Raw genomic sequence first — 20,579 nt, forward strand, 5'->3', positions numbered from 1 at the left:
TTTGGAGGCAGGTGAGGAAATCATCACAGTGTGGCAGAGTTCCTGGAGATGTCACAGGTCTCAGTGTTATCATGCAAGTAACCCTAGCCAGGCAGAGAAGGGAGAGCAGGCTGTCCAGCCATAGGGGCATCAGGCCCAAAGCCTGGGCCTGGGGAGGGCATGGAGGGCAGGGGAGGCTGAAGCTTAGGTGAACAGCTGTGCCTGGAGAGACAGGGTGATCATGAGAAAACTCATGGGTTAAGGAGAAATGGCTTTCAGATCTTTTTGGGCAGCACAACTTTTCTAACAGTCATCTTGGGCAGAATTCCAAGATTTAAAATAGGTAGAGGCAGAGTTGCATAGGCGCAGCAGTGAGAGGCTGAATCCCTGAATCCTTGCTCCAGATGGTGTCGTGCCCAGTGTGAAGCAGGGAGTGGCTTGTAGGTTGTGCAAAAATGTTAAACTTGTGCACAGCACCTGTTGGACAAGTTGGTCCTCACAGAACCCCCAGAGGACGTCAAGCCCTCTAAGGTGACAAGCTACAAGGAGTCTCTGCTATCCAAACAGTCATGAAGGCCAAAGGACACAGAGGTGGGTCACATGATGACACCACTGCTGGGAGGGCAGGGGACAGTGAGAGGGGTATAAACTGGTACACTATTTCCTGGAAAGCAATCTGGAAAAATGCATAAAAAACTCTAAATAGCCCCATCATTTCACCTAAATCCCATCTGTAGGGATTTATAAAAAAAAAAAATTTTTTTTGTTTTCAGGGTGCTTGAGTGGCTCAGTGGGTTAAAGTCTCTGCCTTCAGCTCAGGTCATGATCCCAGGGTCCTGGGATCGAGCCCTGCATCGGGCTCTCTGCTCGGCGAGGAGCCTGCTTCCCCCCGTCTCTCTGCCTGCCTCTCTGCCTACTTGTGATCTCTGTCTGTCAAATAAATAAAATCTTTAAAAAAATTTTTTTTGGGGGCGCCTGGGTGGCTCAGTGGGTTAAAGCCTCGGCCTTCGGCTCAGGTCATGGTCCCAGGGTCCTGGGATCCAGCCCCGCATCAGGCTCTCTGCTCAGCAGGGAGCCTGCTTCCCACCCCCCTCTCTGCCTGCCTCTCTGCCTACTTGTAATCTCTGTCTGTCAAATAAATAAATAAATAAATCTTTAAAAAAATAAAATTAAAAAAAAAAAATAAAAAACTTTTTTTTTCTGATTCAGCACAAAAATGTTGCAACATTTGTTAGAACAGAAAGATAAAGAGGAAAACACTAAATGTTTACCTGAACGGGGCATTTACATAAGTTACAATATATCAGAAATTGTATTTTCTAAGAATATTTGGTGACACAGGTAGAACTTACGTCAAGTGAAAAAAAAGCAAAATGCATATAACATGACATAGATTTAAGGTATATGTATATAAATACAGGTGCATAGAAAAAGAGGGGAAATCTCTAGTTGCATAGTAATAATGATTATTTCTGGGTAGCTGGGTTGGCAGGAGCCAATTTCTTCCTTAATGTTGCCTGTATTTCCTGGAGTTCTGCCGTAGATATGTTGCTTCCACAATCACAGGGAGGGTACAGGTGCTGGCTTAGGGCTGACAACATGCTGTGAAGGAGAGCTAAGCAGGCCCTCCCTGAAAGCCACTAGGGTGCTGTGCCCTTGGAGAGTGTCAGTCAAGATAGGGTGGGGGCTGCAGGGTGGCCTGTGAGAAGGTGCTAAGGAGGTGGAGAAGCACTGGGGAGGGCAGCAGTGGATAGCACTGTCTGAAGGTAGAAAGGACACTGCCACTAAAGCACACCTGAGGGGCTTCCAGCTTGCTAGTGGCCAAAGATGGTGGGTCTAAGGAAAAGAAGCTCTGGGACTGACTCTGAGGTGATGGAGCTCCCTAGGATAAGGTCACAAGAGATGGTAGAGGCATAACGGGGCTCCCAGACCAAAGCCTTGGCTTGGTATTCAAGGTCAATGTGGCTAAGAGGTTCTGATGTCCTGTAAAGAGAACTTGCCTTTGGTGGTTAAGGTCAGGCTTTCAGAATGTTTCACTCTCAACTGGATCAGAGATTCCCAGTGATGGAAAGGTCCAAAATGGTTTTAGAATACTGAGAGAAAGTGACTGTTGAAAATCTATCTCCACTTTGTGATCTTACTACTCCTCACCCTGAGAATGTCCTGCCTTCCTTCTAAGAACTAGGGCTTGGAAGTGCCCTATAGGTTCTCCCTGCACTGATGACTCCATCACACCAGCTGAGATGGCTCTGGTCCCCAGGAAGGGAAAACTGTGGTAGAATCACAAAAGGCCCCAGAAGTGCTCCAAAGCGACCTAAGGACATAGTGTGCCCAGGCTGGTTAGGACTGTGTGTTAGGACTGGTTGGGACATATTCCTGTGCTTCAGGAGAGACAGAAAGGAGTGAGGAGGTTCCAGAGAATGCCTAGAAGATGACAAAGGGATCCTGTCTGGTCCCAAGACAGGACAGGCAAAGAGTAAAGGAAAAGGCTATAAGATAACTGACTTGCTCTCCCCTAAGAAGATCAAGGTCAGAGAAAAGAAGTCTGGGGGTGCCTGGGTGGCTCAGTGGGTTAAAGCCTCTGCCTTCAGCTCAGGTCATGATCCCAGGGTCCTGGGATCCAGCTCCACATCAGGCTCTCTGCTCAGTGGGGAGCCTGCTTCCTCCTCTCTCTCTGCCTGCTTCTCTGCCTACTTGTGATCTCTGTCTGTCAAATAAATAAAGTCTTAAAAAAAAAAAAAAAAAAAAAAGAAGTCTGAACTAGATGAAGGAGTCCAAAGAGACATAACAACCAAATGCAGTGTAGGAACCCTGACTGGATCCTAGATTTTATTTTATTTTTTATTTTTGAAGATTTTATTTATTGGGGTACCTGGGTGGCTCAGTGGGTTAAGCCTCTGCCTTCAGCTCGGGTCGTGGTCTCAGGGTCCTAGGATAGAGCCCCGCATCGGGCTCTCTGCTCAGTGGGGATCCTGCATCCCCCCACAACCCACCTTCCTTTCTGCCTACTTCTAATCTCTCTCTCACTGTCAAATAAATATATAAAATTTTCTTTAAGATTTTATTTATTTATTTGACAGAGAGAGAGAGATCACAAGCTGGCAGAGAGGCAGGCAGAGAGAGAGGGGAAAGCAGGCTCCCCACTGAGCAGAGAGCCACCGAGCAGAGAGCCCGATCCGGGGCTCGATCCCAGGATCCTGAGACCACAACCCAAGCCAAAGGCAGCGGCTTAACTCACTGAGCCACCCAGGTGCCCCTGGATCCTAGATTTTAAAAAGCTATCAAAGAAGTCGTGGAGAAATCTCACTGGGACTGGAGGTATGATGTAAGACAGGAGTTTTCCCACATGTAACAGTGGTGCCGAGCAGGGTGGAGACACCTCCCACCCAACCATTTAGGAGACCTCGCTCCAGTGCCCAGGGTTGAAGTGTTGTGACTCTCTCTACAACTCCCCTTCAAACACCTCAGGAAACACCTGTAGGGTACGCACACACAGAATTAAGCAGATATGACAAAAACAGTAACTGTTTTATCTAGGAGGCTGGTATATGAATGTCCATTATTCAGTTCTTCCAATTGCTCTGTATATTTTTCAATCTCATAATAAAAAGTTAGAAAACATATCTAACCATAAGGTAAGCCTCGGAACTGGAAAGAAAACAATGGAGTATGTGCGGTAGAAGGTACTGCTTTACAGTGGGGGCCAAAACTACATACCTCCAGTGGGGAACGACCCAAAAATGTCAGAATTGTCAAGAAGGGCTGAAATCCAGTTATTTCAACAGTGGGTTACATGATCAGAAATCTAGATATGTAAAAAACATTACCAGTTCGCTTAAAATAACCTAAGCAATACACACTCATAGAAAAGAAATTCTAGCAAAGTATATAGTGGAAAAAATGAACGCTTTCCACCTGCCTCCCATTTCCAGTGTTAAGAGTTGGCTGCATCTCCTTCCAGATCTTTTCTGTAAATAAACTGCATATGGTGAAAGACACAATAGCAAAGGTTTACTGAGCGTTGACCAAGTGCTGGGCTCAAGTCTCTGGGCTTTCTGCACATTATCTCAGCATCTCATCTAATTTCCACAGCAACCTTATGCAGTGGGTATAACTACTGTCCTTAGCTCAGAGAGAACAGAGAGGGTGGGAGGTGGATTCCCACCAGTGTGGCCAGCACAGCCTTGGAGAAACCCAGAACAACGGTGGGAACATAGCAGCTGTGTGGTGGGCCTAAGGGAAGACTCTGCAGAAAGAGCACCCAGTGCCAAGGCTCCAAGAAGGGTTGGGCTTAGGGTGAGAACAAGGTGGAAATGGAGAGGGAGCGGCCAAGAGCAGATCACATGGGGTTTATCAGGCCGTGGAGGAGTCTGTGCAGAGGGTAGGGCCTCTCTGAGCCTGCACGATGGTGCCCATGGTGAAGTATCAGTGTTGAACAGGAAGAGTGAAGGTTCTGAGAAAGCGGTGTGTGACCACAGCTACTGAATGCTGGCTGACCTGGACCCAAATCCAGCCAGCCACACCTGTCAACTCTTAAACACTACTGACAGCCCTTTACACACCAGAAATTTCTCAAAATGAGCAACACACAGACGCCCCCTACAGGCTTTTCACACACTTACAGAGTCCCCAGAGAGTCCTGTTCTCACATCAGAGGGACTCTAGGTAACAAACACACTCTTCGGTACCAAAATCAGGGAGGAATGCTCTGTGATAAGCTGGTCTTCCAAACAATCCAGAATATTCTAGTAATAATGTTTTAGATTACATAATTTAAAATAAAGGTTAAAGAGTGATCCTAGGAGCACCTGGGTGGCTCATTTGGTTAGGCATTGCCTTAGGGTCAGGTCATGATCTTGGGGTCCTGGGATCGGCCCCATATCAGGCGCCCTGCTCAGTGGAGAGTCTGCTTCTCCCTCTCCCTCTGTTCCGCCCTCTCCCTGCCTCGTGCTCATCCTCTCTCTCAAATAAATAAAAAATCTTTTAAAAAAACATGAAGGGTGATATTAGCTCCACAGATCCCCGTGAATGCCTAGGTAGACCAGAGTTTGGGGAGCTCTGCTCAGTAATACCTTATCTGTCCTGTAACAGCTAAGGAAGCTGGACTGCAAGCCTGGCACAGAACACAGTGAGTGAGCCCTGGCTGAAGAAAGTTCTGTACCAAGTTCTCCTTACACTAGAGATCACTGATCTCATTCTCTCCCTTCCACTTTTCACAGAGGGACACACTCGTGGAAGCATGGGGACACCTGCCTAGCAGCCGCATCAGGCCTGGAGACCAGACCACGGCCAGATCATCTAAGCGGGAGAATCCAAAGCTGGAAGGCAGATGAGTGGGCCTCTGCATTTAGGGGAGCATTACAACTACCACCGATGCAACCCAGCCCCTAGAGCTCTAAAGAACGTCTCATTATGTGGTGGCTTCAACAAGGACTGAGCCCACAAGCGCGTCGACACAATGACAGTCATGCCTTCAGAACACCAGCTGTACCAGAACTGGAGCAGAGGAGTCAGAAGTCACTCAACAGAGATCAAAGACCCAGCCAAGGGGGGTTGTGCTGACAAAGCTAGTTGAATGCTATTTGATTTGGGACATATTTACTTTGAAAAATACCCAACACCAGCCCAGCACCAAAGTTCACATTGAAACCCCGCTGGTGACCTTGGCTCATTTCATCTCTGCAACACCACTTCTCAGAAGCACAGAGGTGAGTTTGGTTTTTAACATTTCTGCCGATTTTAAATTCTTATTTGCAGTGGTTAGAGATGGGTAACGTGCATTTCTCTATCAAACTACAAATTCAAAAGCTTTCTACACTTTTAAAAATGGAAAAACTTTTTTTTAGTCTGCCTAATATAACATTCTGTCAGTAACATTACTGACACAACTTACAAAATTGGAATAGGAACTAGAATAGGAAAGTATTGTGCCTATGTTAAATTATCTTAAGTATGTAACGGTACTATGATGGTGCATGAAATATCCTTGTCCTTAGGCAATATTCTTAGGTAAGGATATTTCCTTGTGATTTTATGTGATAAGGTGTCTTATATAATTGGTACACTAATTGGCAAAATGATAGGAAGACTGGCCTTTTATTATTATCATTTTAAGATTTTATGTGATACAGAGAGAGCACAAACTGGGGGCGAAGCCGAGGGAAAGGGAGAAGCAGACTCCCCACTGAGCAGGCAAGGATATTTCCCTGATATATTCGAATTAAAAGTTAGAGGGACACGCCAAAAGTGACCCACTCTCAAAGGTTTCAGAAAAAAGAAGAGCATATGTGTGTGCCTGCTTGTGTACACACCCATATGCCACAGATGTGTATATAAGGAGAGAAAGCCATAAAGCAATTATTACAAAATACAAAAGCTAGTGAATCTGGGAAAAGGGTGTACAAGGGCTGTTCTCTATGCCTGTCTTCCTTCCTTCTTTCTTTCTTCCTTTCTTTCTTTCTAAAATTTTATTTATTTATTTGACAGAGAGAGACACAGTGAGAGAGGGAACATAAGCAAGGGGAGTGGGAGAGGGAGAAGCAGGCTTCCTGCCAAGCAGGGAGACTAACACAGGGCTTGACCCTGGGATCATGACCTGAGCCGAAGGCAGACGCTTAATGACTGAGCCACTCAGGCAACCCTTATGTCAGTTTTTCAACTTTGCTAATGTTGGAAGTTATTTCAAAATGAAAGGTTTTTAAAACTTCAAGCAGTCACTTCTCTCCCATGATATCTGCCCTCTTTGGGACCTGAAGACATAGCCAGAAGGGACTAAGGTGTCCAGGTGTTATGCTTTGATGTGTGACCAAAAAGGCCAACCTTGATCCATACTATTGCCATGAGAAAGCACCCTAAAAAGTTCCCAGAAAGGCAAACTTTTGAATGATTTACCGTTGAAAAATATTGCTTCTCTTCAAAGATAGTCACCAGGATTTAAACATAACCTAGTGGTAGTTTTAAAGTGTCTTATATATGGGCACCTGGGTGGCTCAGTGGGTTAAGCCTCTGCTTTTGGCTCAGGTTGTGGTCTCAGTGTCCTGGGATCGAGGCCTGCATCAGGCTCTCTGCTCAGCAGGGAGACTGTTCCCCTCCCTCTCCACCTGCCTCTCTGCCTACTTGTGACCTCTTTCTCTCTGTCAAATAAATAAATAAAATCTTTTTTTTTAATAAATAAAATGTTAAAAAAATAAGGTGTCTTATACAATTGGTACACTAATTGGCAAAATGACAGGAAGATTGGCCTTTTATTTTTATTATTATTTTAAGATTTTATGTGATACAGAGAGAGCACAAACTGGGGGAGAAGCCGAGGGAGAGGGAGAAGCAGACTCCCCACTGAACAGGGAGCCTGATGTGGGGCTCAATCCCAGGACCCCGAGATCATGACCTGAGCCAAAGGCAGATGCTTAACTGAGCCACCCACGCGCCAAGACTGGCCTTTTAGATCCTTAACTTCAATTCACAGAAAATATAAGAGTTTTTTTCTCCTTCCTCTGATAAGGGAATACTGAACACTATTTTTGGCTTTTCATCATATAATGCATCTTATACAGAGTATAAGAAGCTTCCAAACACACTATATGAACACAGGATAAAAAACATGAATGTCTTCACCTCTGCCTCCTTATTTGGTCTCAGATTCCTTTTCCTGAACTTCTTAAAAAAGCGGTTGTTTTTTTAACCTTGTTTTTACCTGAGAAGGAGCTTCCTAAGTGCAGCCTAGCAAGGAGACTTCAACCAAGTTGCTCGCTTTCTTCTTTTCTAACTTTTTACAGTGTATTGCTGTCAATATCCATGCCCAGTTCTATCTGGAAACTGGCCCAGTTCTACCTCCAGCCAGACACATCAGAAATGGTTTCTCATGCCTGGGCCAAGGGTACAGCACCGCAGCCTCGGCAGATGCTGGAGGAAGGGTGTGGGGTGGGAAAAGACAACAGACATTTTCAAAGTCAGAAACTTAGGTGACTTGCTCCCTCCAAAGTGTGTGATTCAGAAGTCTTTCGGTGGTGATTAGAACAGCACTTGAGCTGATTATTTCATGGTACTACTGGGGAAGACCCAAGGAGGAAGATGGGGGTGATGCGGAGGTAGGTGGGCAGAGAAGCCAGTTCTAGTGCTAGAAGGCAAAAAGGCAGAGGCTCCACTGCCACAAACAGTCATACAGTGACTTAAGGCTCAGGATCCTGGTATATAAAATACTGGAAGGATGATGTTAAGTTATATAGATTAAATTCCTTGTACAGCACCTGGCATCCAGCAGACCTCTATCAAGAGTCACTGCTGTCATCAACATCAACAAAACTGAGAGTATCACAAGTTGGGTATTTGTATAGCTAGGCTCAAATTCAGGCTAATAAGTCCAAGTGTTTACTGATCAGACACCAGTAATTCTTATCTGGCCTGGACTGGAACCAGATACTCTGGTCCTCCAATATCTAGCTAATGGGAGATGGTTCCACAGACACACAACAAACTTGACAAGATACAGTTTTTCTTTCCAGGTTGTTCAGAAGTGACACTGGGATCATGTATGATGGTATAACATTATAAATACCTACCACGGGCGCCTGGGTGGCTCAGTGGTTTAAGCCTCTGCCTTCGGCTCAGGTCATGATCCCAGGGTCCTGGGATCGAGTCCCGCATCGGGCTCTCTGCTTGGCGGGGAGCCTGCTTCCTCCTCTCTCTCTCTCTCTCTCTCTCTGCTTGCCTCTCTGCCTACTTGTGATCTCTCTCTGTCGAATAAATAAATAAAATCTTAAAATAAATAAATAAATAAATAAATAAATACCTACCACTGCTGTCCTGATGAAATACAGAAACATCAAATAATAGCTCATCTACCCAGGACGCAATTTATAGGCAGGAAGTAAGCAAAAGAGAGAAAAAGCCATTTGGCAGGTAAAACTGATCTGACAAGTCATGACAGGTCCTTCCTTGGAACAAGGCAAGGGATGGGTAAAGACAGGCTTACCACAGTATATGTAGTAAAATCTTATTTATTTGACTTTATTTATTTGAGAGAGAGAGCACGAGTGGTGGGAGGGGCAGAAGGAGAAGTAGATTCCCCTGCTGAGCGGGGAGGAGGACATGGGGCACGATCCTGGGACTTCAGGATCATAATCTAAGCTGAAGGCAGACGCTTAACTGACTGAGCCACCCAGGCAGCCCAGAACTCATTTAAATAAAGGGACTTCCCCTCAGGCCTTCAAGCGAGAGCTTTCCAACATCACCCTCGCACAGACCTTATAGAGCTGGTAAGATTACTCCCAACCCCATGCTCAAAGCAGTTAAGGAAAAAAGATTTAGTAGGTCCTCCTGACAGCATCAGGAGTCAAAGAACAGATGGAGAGAAGATAGGACACCCGTGGTAAGCCAGACAGACTCACAGCCTCTGGGGCTCCAGGGGAAAAACAGGCTGCCAGCCACCTTTCACTGGGCACCCAGAGGATCTCTGCATTATGACAAATTCCAAATGTTATACAAATTGCACAACCCCAAAAAACGACACAAATTTCACGTATCTTTAGAATATCTGTTTGCAGAAAGCCTGGCCCGTACGCCTTTTTCACTCTCTCCACTCAGGCCCCACCTCCCAGTGAAGCTTGGTGAGGCTCTCCTGGCAGCCCGCTCCTACCACAGGAGGCAGGGCCACGCCCCAGCTCTGCACCCCTGCTTTGGTGGTGTCCTTATGAGAGCCCCCCTGCTTTACTGTATGTCTGTTCCCTGTCTAGCCACCCTTGGTGGGGGTGCCTCCAGTGCCTAGTAAGTCGTTTGGAAAACAGGAGACAAAGTTTGGTGAGTGAATGAAAAAGAAACTCCCTGGGAACACTGAGTCCACAGGAATCTATATGGTCGCAGTGTTGTAAATCTCTACAGAAGGGATTCTCAAGTTGGGGCCCACAGATCCTTCAGGTAGGTTTATGAAGCCACACAAATGTTAGGTATCTGTTTATCTTCACCAGCTTCTCTTAAGATGTGTGATCGTAAAATGGTTAAGGACTGACACTCCCAGGGCATCTTCTGGGGTCAAAGCTATGGGCTTGCCCTCTGAGCACACTGGTGGCTGGTCTGCAAAGCCACCTTTGACCCTGTCGCTGGTTTTCTCTCCCAGCTTTAGCTCTGCCAAAATGAAACACCTTTTCCAACCCCTCATCGTTTCTCTCATCCTAATGTCCATGTGTGGGAGCAACAGCCTGACCAGTCAGCTTGAGAAAGGAGGGGAAGATTCTCCATCCACAGACCCCCAATGGGGGCAGTTAAGTAGCAAAAACCTGAGCATGCCCCTTCTCCCTGCCGACTTCCATAAGGAAAACACAGTCACCAACGACTGGATCACAGAGGGGGAGGAGGATGAGGACTATCTGGACCTAGAGAAGATATTCAGTGAAGATGATGACTATATTGACATCATTGATGCGGTTTTGCCAACCGATTCAGAGGCCGGTGCTGGAAACATCCTCCAGCTCTTCCAAGGCAAGAGCCGGATCCAGCGTCTCAACATCCTCAATGCCAAGTTCGCTTTCAACCTTTACCGTGCACTGAAGGAGCAGGCCCGTTCTTCTGACAACATCTTCATAGCCCCAGTGGGCATCTCCACGGCCATGGGTATGATTTCCTTCGGCCTGCGCGGGGAGACCTATGAACAAGTGCACTCGATTTTGCATTTCAAAGACTTTGTCAATGCCAGCAGCAAGTATGAGATCATGACCATTCACAATCTCTTCCGTAAGCTGACTCATCGCCTCTTCAGGAGGAATTTTGGGTACACACTGCGGTCAGTCAATGATCTTTACGTCCAGAAGCAATTTCCAATCCTGGATGACTTCAAAAGAAAAGTAAGAGAGTACTACTTTGCAGAGGCCCAGGCGGCTGACTTCTCAGACCCGGCCTTCATATCAAAAACCAATAACCACATTGTGAAGATCACCAAGGGTCTCATAAAAGACGCTCTGGAGAATATAGACCCAGGTACTCAGATGATGATTCTAAACTGCATCTACTTTAAAGGTAAGAAATAGCTTTAAGTTTCTCAAAACAAACTCGTGACATGTTCTTTTAGTGTGCAGCTGGACTGAGCATCAAGAACTGTATTCTCTAGCTCGATTTATCCAGGAAGCCAAGTCATAAGGTCAGCTCACAGGGAAGATCAGGATGAGGTGATGGCAGCAGCTGACACTGAGCCCTAACTCTGTGCTCTATGCTCATAGAAACTTCAGCTCAACCTTGTTATTAGCATCTCATTTTACAGACAGAGCTGCCAAGGCACAGAGAAGTAAAATGATGCTCCCTGGGCACATTATATATATATGGTGAACAGCCAGTAAGGGGCAGAGCCAAGGTTGCAGGCCATCTCTAGTGCTTTGTTAAATTGGAAGAAAAAAAGGAAAAACCTTTTAAGCATTTGGCCATCTTGGATTTGGTTTTTTTTCATCTCCTTTCCCAATTGTCAGTAAGCAGGAATATGGTCAAGAGGCTGAAGATAGGTGTCTAAAAACTGTTCAGCTTGACTAACATTAATACCTGCAACTCCTTTTCAGGACCCTTGTGCACTAATGGGAAGGAAAGGTGGGGAAATAAATTATTATCTCCAGACCAACTATTCTGGGCCAGACAAGCAAGGAGGACATTCCGTAGCCCCAAGCCACTACACAGACATAGGACCCGTGGGATCCTGGAAGTAAATGAGCCATGGACTTGTAAAATCCAGACCTCATTCATAGCACCCTCACTGGGACTTGAACTGGAAGAAACTTCTACCTCATTCTACAAGGCTAGAGAGCCAAAAGGCAGACACTAGAAACGCGACTATATCTCAATGACTCATGGTGACACACAACCACTCTCCTCTCTGCCACCAAAACCTGGTGGGCACCAGCTAGAATCAGTCCCTGAGGCCTGGGAGGCTATGCTTCCTCACTAGTTAGCTCTAGCACTGGTTACGGCAGCCCAGGGAGGCGAAGGACAGGCACCCTCTCTTGCCTGCCACTCTGGGGTGGTGGGGTTGCCAAGGGAGGGCCAAGGCCTTCCAGCAGCTGAGCCAGGCAGGCATTCTGCCAGATGGGCAAAGTAAGGCTGAAGCAGCCAAGACCAAAGGAGGGGCATGGAGACTGAGCCAGACCCCTGGGCTTCCTTCTCAGATGCCAGGCACACCACTGGCCTTGTAGTGGGTGTTCAAAGGCTGAGGCTCTAATAGGTTTATGACAGACACACAGACACATGCCATATATGCATACATATGGTGAACACACATATGTGTTGTTTTTTTTTTAAAGATTTTATTTATTTATTTGACAGAGAGAGATCACAAGTAGACAGAGAGGCGGGCAGAGAGAGAGAGAGAGGGGAGCAGGCTCCCCGCCGAGCGGAGAGCCCGATGCGGGACTCGATCCCAGGACCCTGAGATCATGACCTGAGCCGAAGGCAGCGGCTTAACCCACTGAGCCACCCAGGCGCCCCCACATATGTGTTTTTTAAGAGAGACAGTGTGAATGTAGGCAGCGGGGAGGAGGAGAAGGAAAAAGAAAATCACAAGAAGGTTCTATACCCAGCATGGGGCCCGAAGTGGGGCTCAATCTTAACACGCTGAGATCATGATCTGAGCTGAAATCAAGAGCTGGGCACCCCCCCCCCCACATATACTTTTTATTACTGATCTTAAGTACATGGAAGTGAGCAAACTGTTTAAGCCCCGGCCTCCCCACTTCTTATTCATGTGGCCTTGGGCGTGTCATTCAATGTGTCTGGGACTCGGGCTCCTCATCTTTATCACAGAGATGATGATAACACCTGCTCTGACAGGGCTGTGTGCAGCACTGCAAGACAGAGTGATGCAGTGCTAGCCTGGTATGTGGCAAGAAGAGCTCAATGAACTTGAAGGAGTAAAACTGCAGATGTTAACATCATATAATATATTACGTAGGTATGATACTGCTAGTGATATTTATTCTGCTTCTGTGAGCAACTAACCTATGTTTATAGGAAGAGCTTTAGAACAACCAATATAAGTTACTTGGGCGGCACCCGATCCACTGGTCTGTGGGGGCACCCCAGACATGACTGCCTCTGCACTAGGCTGGCCGAGTGATCAAGAGCAGGCAGAGAAACACAGCAACAAGCCATTCCCGCCAGCAAGGACTGCAGAATGACTAGGACAGTCAGTTTATAACCTCTAGCACATCGTAAACAGTGCCACGCCAAGGGGTTAAAGTGGCAAATATACGTGTGTTCTTTTTCCCTCGTGTTGGATGGTCACTTAATTTACCACTGGAATCAGAGGGATGAAATGCCTACACCCAATCTTTCACGGAGGCTTTTTTTTTTTTTTTTTTTTAAATCACAGATGGTTATCAAAAGAAACGAAGGTCTAGAAATATAATTTTAATCGCTAGTTCCTCAATGTGTTACTAATTTGATTTTTTAAAAAAATGTTTTATTTATTTGACAGAGAGAGAGAGCGAGCACAAGCAGGGGGAGCAGCAGGCAGAGGGAGAGGGAGAAGCAGGCTCCTCGCTGAGCAGGGTGCCTAACAACACAGGGCTCGATCCCAGAATCCTGGGATCGCGACCTGAGCCAAAGGCAGACACTTAACCAACGAGCCACTCAGGCACCCCACAAATTTGATTTTTAGTTCAAATATTATAACCACTTTGTAAAGCACAATGAAAACAGAGGCTGGATCTCAGGAGGAAGTCAGAAAGAAAACCAGGTGACGTGTGACTCTAGCAGAAGCACAGTAACGTCTGTGCTTGCCACAACCTGGTGGGGGAAGCACCCCCGGCACCTCGGCGGTAAAGGCCAGGATTGGTGCGAATACCCTACAATGCACAGGGCAGCCTCCACAACACAGATCTGCCCAATGTCAACAGTGCTGAGGCTGAGAAGCCGGGGAGGAGGCTTATCTCGTCCTAGCGGCTTTACCTACTAGCCAGAAACCCTGAACAAGTTACTTTGCTTCTTTGTGCCTCAGTTTCCTACTCTATAAAACAAGGCTTATAATAAAAAAACACACATCTCATATGGTTGCTAGGAAGAGGAAATGAAGGATATGGGAAAGATGCTTGGACAAATGCCTGGCACACTGCCAGTTCTCAGTTGTCAGTCAGTAGCCATTATCATAGTTACTAGCATCTTAGAAATGAAACAGACATGCACTTACTCCTGGACACACAGCATTATATCCAAATCTGACATGAAGATCTGATGGCATCATCAGTGTATCCTTCTAGTCCCGATGGAGTCAGAGTGGAAGGGAGGAAAGATGCTGAAACAGCAGCCACGAGCAAAAAGCTGCTCATTTTACAGGTCAACAAGTAAAGGTCCAGGCATGTTTGGCATCTTGGAACAGCCAAACAACTAGTTAATTCCCTCATCTAAACCAGAATTCATTCCAGTCCGTCTAACTTTTCTACCATTATCATACTTCCTATGAATATGTCAGCATTCTGACCTTGGAATCATTTGAAATAGCAGTCCCCAAAGTGTAGTCTCCAGACCAGGAATTAGCACTACCTGGGAACTTGCTAGAAATGCAAGTTCTTGGTTCAAATTAGACCTACAGAACCAGAGACTCAGGGGTGGGGGGTGCAGTCAGAACAAGCCCTCCAGGTGTTTCTGATGCATGCTCACATGTGTGGACCAAGGTTTTAAAATAGTATTTTAATAAAAGTCCTGTTCTTGTGTGGAGATTCCTTAAGAACTTAAAAACAGAGCTTCCCCATGACCCTGCAATTGCACTACTGGGTATTTACCCAAAGATACAGATGTAGTGAAGGAAGAAGGGCCATCTGTACCCCAATGTTTATAGCAGCAATGGCCACGGTCGCCAAACTGTGGAAAGAACCAAGCTGCCCTTCAACGGACGAATGGATAAGGAAGATGTGGTCCATATACACTATGGAGCATTATGCCTCCATCAGAAAGGATGAATACACAACTTTTGTATCAACATGGACGGGACTGGAGGAGATTATGCTGAGTGAAATAAGTCAAGCAGAGAGAGTCAAGTATCATATGGTTTCACTTATTTGTGGAGCATAACAACTAACATGGAGGATGTAGGGAGATGGAGAGGAGAAGGGACTTGAGGGAAATTGGAAGGGGAGATGAACCATGAGAAACTATGGACTCTGAAAAACAACCTGAGGGTTTTGAAGGGGCAGGGGGTGGGAGGTTGGGGGAGCCAGGTGGTGGGTCATAGGGAGGGCACGTATTGCATGGAGCACTGGGTGTGGTGCAAAAACAATGAATTCTGTTACGCTGAAAAGAAATTAAAAAAAAAAAAAAAAAAAAAAAGCCCTGTTCTTGTTGACTTTACAGGATCCTGGGTGAATAAATTCCCTGTAGAAATGACACACAACCACAACTTCCGGCTGAATGAGCGAGAGGTGGTTAAAGTTTCCATGATGCAGACCAAGGGGAACTTCCTGGCAGCAAATGACCAGGAGCTGGACTGCGATGTCCTGCAGCTAGAATATGTCGGGGGCATCAGCATGCTCATCGTGGTCCCACACAAGCTCTCTGGGATGAAGACCCTTGAGACACAGCTGACGCCCCAGGTGGTGGAGAGATGGCAGAAAAGCATGACAAACAGGTACCTGAGGTTGAATGTTTGCTCTTTTGATCTTTGGGAAGCTGGGAGAGACCAGAAACACTGGGAATTTTGGTCATTTCAAGGAGAAGGGAGACGTGTGCATAAAAACCCAAGAATTGCCATCTTGGGCCACTCTTGCTAATTCAGCCCAAACTTCCTGCTCAGTGAGAAGCAATCAGACAGCATCTGTGAGACACATCTGCCCCCCATCCCATCGTATGACAGTTTCAGATGTGAGGGGCAGGTGACTTAGAGCCAGCTCAGCAACAATCCCAGCCCTGCCACCCACTTGCTCTATAGCTTTGAGCCCTGGCTTCATCACTCATAAAAGCAGCATGATTCTATGACTTCTCAGGATCACAGAGAGACCTAGAAAAATGACACTGAGCACCCATCACAGCGCCTGGTGCCTGTGATAAGCTCTCCCTTCCCTGTGCAGGAAATGCTGTAGGCCTCATAACGTATTCAGGACATGTCGTTCATGATTTTCCTCTCTCATTACTCCAGAGTCAAAACTATAGGTTTTAAGTAGTTACTAAGATTATTAGCGGAACATGACAGAAAAAATAGAGAAGTAACATTTCTGTTTTATTGGAAACTGGCTAGGCCCATATTAAGATGTGAATCTGTTCAGGTCTCCTTTTGTGACAAGAATGCAGAGAAACGGAACAAACCCAGAAGAGGGGTCTTAGAGGAAGGTATTCGCCCAGGGAGTCAATGAGTCATCAGGCCGTCAATTTTTCCTTAGAAATGTCCCCTCTGTACCCACCTCCTTAACCTCACTGCCTATGACCTCCACCTTGAGCCAGGAAGGCCTAACTAGCCTGCCTATTCCATTCCTTAAGCCCCATGGCACTGGCCTCCACACAACATTCCCAAGACACCCACTGGCTCCAGCTCCTCTTCTCAGAAGCTCTTTCTGGGCCACCTGCCCACAGGATGCAGCCCAGCTTCTTGGCCAGGCCCACAGACACAGTCCCCCAACTGACCTGCTTGTCCCTCCTCCTCTTTCCTCCCCCTGCCCGGTACCACTCTGCATGCCAGCCGGACCACGGCTCAAGCTCCCTCTGGGCTTGGCTCACGCCATCTCTCAAGCTATGGGCAGCCTTCTAAGCCCCAGGAATACCCCCCTTCCTCATCCCCTGCTGGATGGCTCCAGTAGTTAGATCTGTCCTGGTTGTCCAGACATTACCCTACCACCTTTACCATTTTGCTGCTTCACACATGTGAGTCCTGGCTTGTCAAAACGAAAGCAAACTCTTGAGAAGGGGGACTATGTCTGATGTCTCTTTATCCCCTTTGTGTGCTGGACTTGGCCCCATGGGCAGTGTAGTTGCTGTTTATTCGTAAGGACTGAATGTGTTGAGACAAGGACAGAGAACTAAAGTTTAGCACTTTCTGGCATGTGAAGGATTCTTTTTTCTGTACACTGATCAGATATTCAACAGCTTACTTGACAAAATAAGAAATGCATAAAATCAAGGACCCAAACAAGAGAATTATTTCAGATATTTTTCAAACCACAAACCAGTAATAGTTCTGGAGCTCACCTGGAATGCGGGCCATGAACCCCACAGTATGGAAGAAATGACTACCTAGCACTAACCATGTCTCCATTTTAAGGAACCAGAATTATAATGGATGGTCTTTCCCCAAAACTCAACTGACAGTACTAGGATATGAATTTCAAGAAGTGCTGCATCCATTCTGTGGTAAAAGCAAACTGGGGTTGATGGGGGAAATGAGGTTGTGGACATGTAAGGGGAAAACAGGATTCTTTTGGAATTTGTGATTCAATAAAACTGGGCCCCCTTTTCTTCTCTGCCCAGAACTCGAGAAGTGCTTCTGCCGAAATTCAAGCTGGAGAAGAACTACAACCTGGTGGAGGCCCTGAAGTCAATGGGGGTCACGGCACTGTTTGACAAAGACAGCAATATGACAGGAATCTCAGACCACAGGATCACCATTGATCTGGTACGCTTTCCCCTTGTCCACCCTCCACAACCCTCCACCGCGTCTGCCCCCAGCAAAGCCTCCCTCCTGCCTGGTCTGACTTCACAGGTCAGCGGTGCTGAGTCTACCAGACACTGAGTGGGCAGAGTAATCTGTTTTAGGAAGCAGCGTGGGAGTGAGCCTCATTCCTGCTGACTGCAGAAAGAGAGGAGATGTGTGCCCTAATCCGTGAACCAGCTACACCCAGCTGAATCATGAAAGACGCGTTAAATATATGCAGAGAAGGTGCATGACCTGCATGCTGAACTTGAAATAACAACAGATGCTCCACAAAAAAAAGAGAGTACTGGTCCAAAAAAAACCCATGCAGATCCAGGCCCCACCCTCCTGGCAGTGCTCCTACAGTGTGCAAAGGAGACGGGGCCTGTAGCTGCCGTCTTGCTGGCAGACCACTCATACTGTGACGACCACCAGGAGTGGCTGTGGTGCTGGAGTTTAGAGATATGCATTATTTATATGACATAGCCTCTGAGCGCAATTACTGCACCTGGCAGGAGGTGAGAGAGATCTTCAAGGGTCATTCTGGCCAGCTGTGCTTTGTGCCTTGTATGTGGCGTTTTCACCCTGAATGACAGGATAGACAGATAGATAGATAGATAGATAGACACCCTGATAGACTATATCGTCTATCCCTCTGTGTGCCCACTGACCAGATCTGACAACTTTCCTTTCCACTTTGAAATAGTTCAAGCACCAAGGAACCATCACGGTGAACGAGGAGGGCACCCAAGCTGCTGCCATGACCACGGTGGGGTTCATGCCACTGACCACCCAAGTCCGTTTCACTGTCGACCGCCCCTTCCTCTTCCTCATCTATGAGCGCCGTACCAGCTGCCTGCTCTTCATGGGGAGAGTTGCCAACCCCACCAAGTCTTAAAGGTGGAGGTCTGGGCATTTCAAGTGTCTTGGGGGGCACCTTGTAATCCTGGTTCCATTCTAACAATGAGAATGGAGATGTTTTGGCATCATGGCTTTCGTGGTTTATGCTACCATTCTGAAATCGACGCACATAGCAGAGAAGAAATTTACAAATGACTGAGAAGCTCATCAGAATCCGTTCAGTGCAGTGAACAATGCCAGCAGTTCACAGAGGTTAACTTACCTGTGATAAGTCAGCTGTTACATAGGGTGTGTCAGCAACATACAGACTGGCTTCCTCCCGCCTCCTCAGTGCAAAGCTATAGAGGGCTTACCTGTGTACCTCCTTTCCCTGGTGTCCCCATTCTTGAACTTTTGGCTCTATCACTCAAATTACCAGTGCTCATCTGGACACAGAATACAGAAATGAGCTGCAGGACTAATTTCTCACCCTCTCAAGGATGGTGTCCAGGACAGAAGCAACCTCATGACATTCACGGGGTGCCCTGGGAATTAGGGCTTTATTCTCTCAAGGCCTAACCTTGTGAACTGATGCTAAATGTCATCTATACTTCTGCTGTCACCTCACTGCTGCCGAGAGGACAGTGTGTACACATGGCCATGCCTTCCACCTTAGAGATAAATAAATATTGCCACTTTTACTGTGTGTCTGCTATAATTCTCTATTTTTTGAGGCTCAGGTAACTAAGAAAAGTCAAATTCAAAACATTCCCAGGAATGACAGAGGTTGACAAAAAACAACTTGAGTTCTTCACAGTGACTCAGGTGCTACACAGCAGGCATATTTCCCGGGATCAGGACGTGGTGAATGTTGCTAAATCCTGGAGGCAATGATGTGTGTGGATGGGGCTTTGTATAAATTCCTGAAATGCCAGTCTTCACGTGGGGCACACACATGCTTTGGCTTTCATCCCTGGATGCAGGGAGACCCTCAGACGAGCTCCCATAGTGGGTCTGGTCTGAGAAAGCAAGCGACATTCAGATGTCTTGATGTTTCGCTACTTGGGTAAAACGAGTGGAATTCAAAAAGGCTGCTCAGAATTCAAGGCTCCTGGTGCCTCTGCAGTGCTGGGGACTCTGGGCAGTAACGCTGAGAGCATCACAAATGTGTGCAGCTAACTATGACCCCCGGAGCCCTGCAAGAGAGGCTTTCTCTTCTCTGCAGACGAGGTAGAGCAGGGTTTGAGCGCAAGTTGGCTTGACTCCAGAGTCACCCACAGAGTCTGGTCACGGAGGGCTTTGACTCCGTCAGACTAGTCATGGTGGCAGAAAAAGGAGAGCACCTCACGCTCCCCACTGTAGGGGGGCACTGTGATGGGTTTGCCTGCAGGTTATCACTGAGTCCTCCCACCAACACTAGAAGGTTCGCACTGTTATCCCCTCTTTTTGGAAGAAGAAATAGCTGAGGTCTCAGAGGAGACATGATCTGCCCCAGGCCCTGCTGTTCGTTGGTAACTCCTCTCCACCTGCTTCCTTCCCAACTTCCTGTACCTCCGCCTCCTATATCTCCTGACCAGTGCAGGGTCGAGGCTACGTCTTTGCCTTTCACACTTCCAGACCTCTAGGGGAGCCCTGAGCTGGCTGACACTCCACTTCTTGAATTCCTTCTCTAGTGCACTTCTGCACTATCCTTTCCTGGTGCTTGTTCCTGCTTTTCTTGTCCTGCTGCTGGTTTCTCGTGTTCCTCCTATTCCTAAATGTGGCTCTCTCAAAAACCCCACCTATAGCCCTTTGCCATGTCTGTCCCCTACCCAATAGGTGACCATCTCCCTTCCAATGTGGCCCACCCCACCTCTGCTGGAGCCAGCCCGGGCTCCTCTGTGATTTGGCTCAGGCCAAAGCCCTCCAGCCTCCAAGCTTTTTGTTTACCTATCACTCAGAACGCACCCAGACCCTTTCTTTCAGGAACTAGCTGATCCAGGTTTCAAGGCATTAGAGTATTAATTCAGAACACAGACCCTGAGCCAGGCTGCCTGGGTCCCAACCCTGGCTCTGACATTTAGTAGCTGTGGGACTCTGAGGCAAGTTCTGTACCTCAGTGTCACCACCTGTAAAATAGGGATAATAACAGGGGCGCCTGGGTGGCTCAGTGGGTTAAAGCCTCTGCCTTCAGCTCAGG

The 20,579-nt window shown here is 47.0% G+C and overlaps 2 protein-coding genes across 2 annotated transcripts in view; one reads left to right on the forward strand and one right to left on the reverse strand.

Annotated features, from left to right (window-relative positions):
- Window positions 1–20,579, reverse strand: part of PI4KA (phosphatidylinositol 4-kinase alpha) — a 119,277-nt gene that overhangs the window by 45,200 nt on the left and 53,498 nt on the right. The window lies entirely within an intron of this gene.
- On the forward strand, window positions 5,629–18,608 carry SERPIND1 (serpin family D member 1). The gene is made up of 5 exons (XM_046025500.1): window positions 5,629–5,687; window positions 10,091–10,986; window positions 15,295–15,568; window positions 17,398–17,542; window positions 18,267–18,608. The coding sequence occupies exons 2-5, from the start codon at window positions 10,107–10,109 to the stop codon at window positions 18,456–18,458; spliced, it is 1,491 nt and encodes a 496-aa protein (XP_045881456.1). The 5' UTR covers window positions 5,629–5,687; window positions 10,091–10,106; the 3' UTR covers window positions 18,459–18,608.

This window comes from Meles meles, chromosome 12 (genome assembly GCF_922984935.1).
Source record: "Meles meles chromosome 12, mMelMel3.1 paternal haplotype, whole genome shotgun sequence".
Lineage (NCBI taxonomy): Eukaryota > Metazoa > Chordata > Mammalia > Carnivora > Mustelidae > Meles > Meles meles.

Coding starts and splice junctions, on each gene's coding strand:
- SERPIND1 (XM_046025500.1), top strand. CDS start 10,107: ATGAAACACCTTTTCCAACCCCTCATCGTTTCTCTCATCCTAATGTCC. Junction 10,987..15,294: donor AAACTGCATCTACTTTAAAG/GTAAGAAATAGC, acceptor TTGACTTTACAG/GATCCTGGGTGAATAAATTC. Junction 17,543..18,266: donor ACAGGATCACCATTGATCTG/GTACGCTTTCCC, acceptor ACTTTGAAATAG/TTCAAGCACCAAGGAACCAT.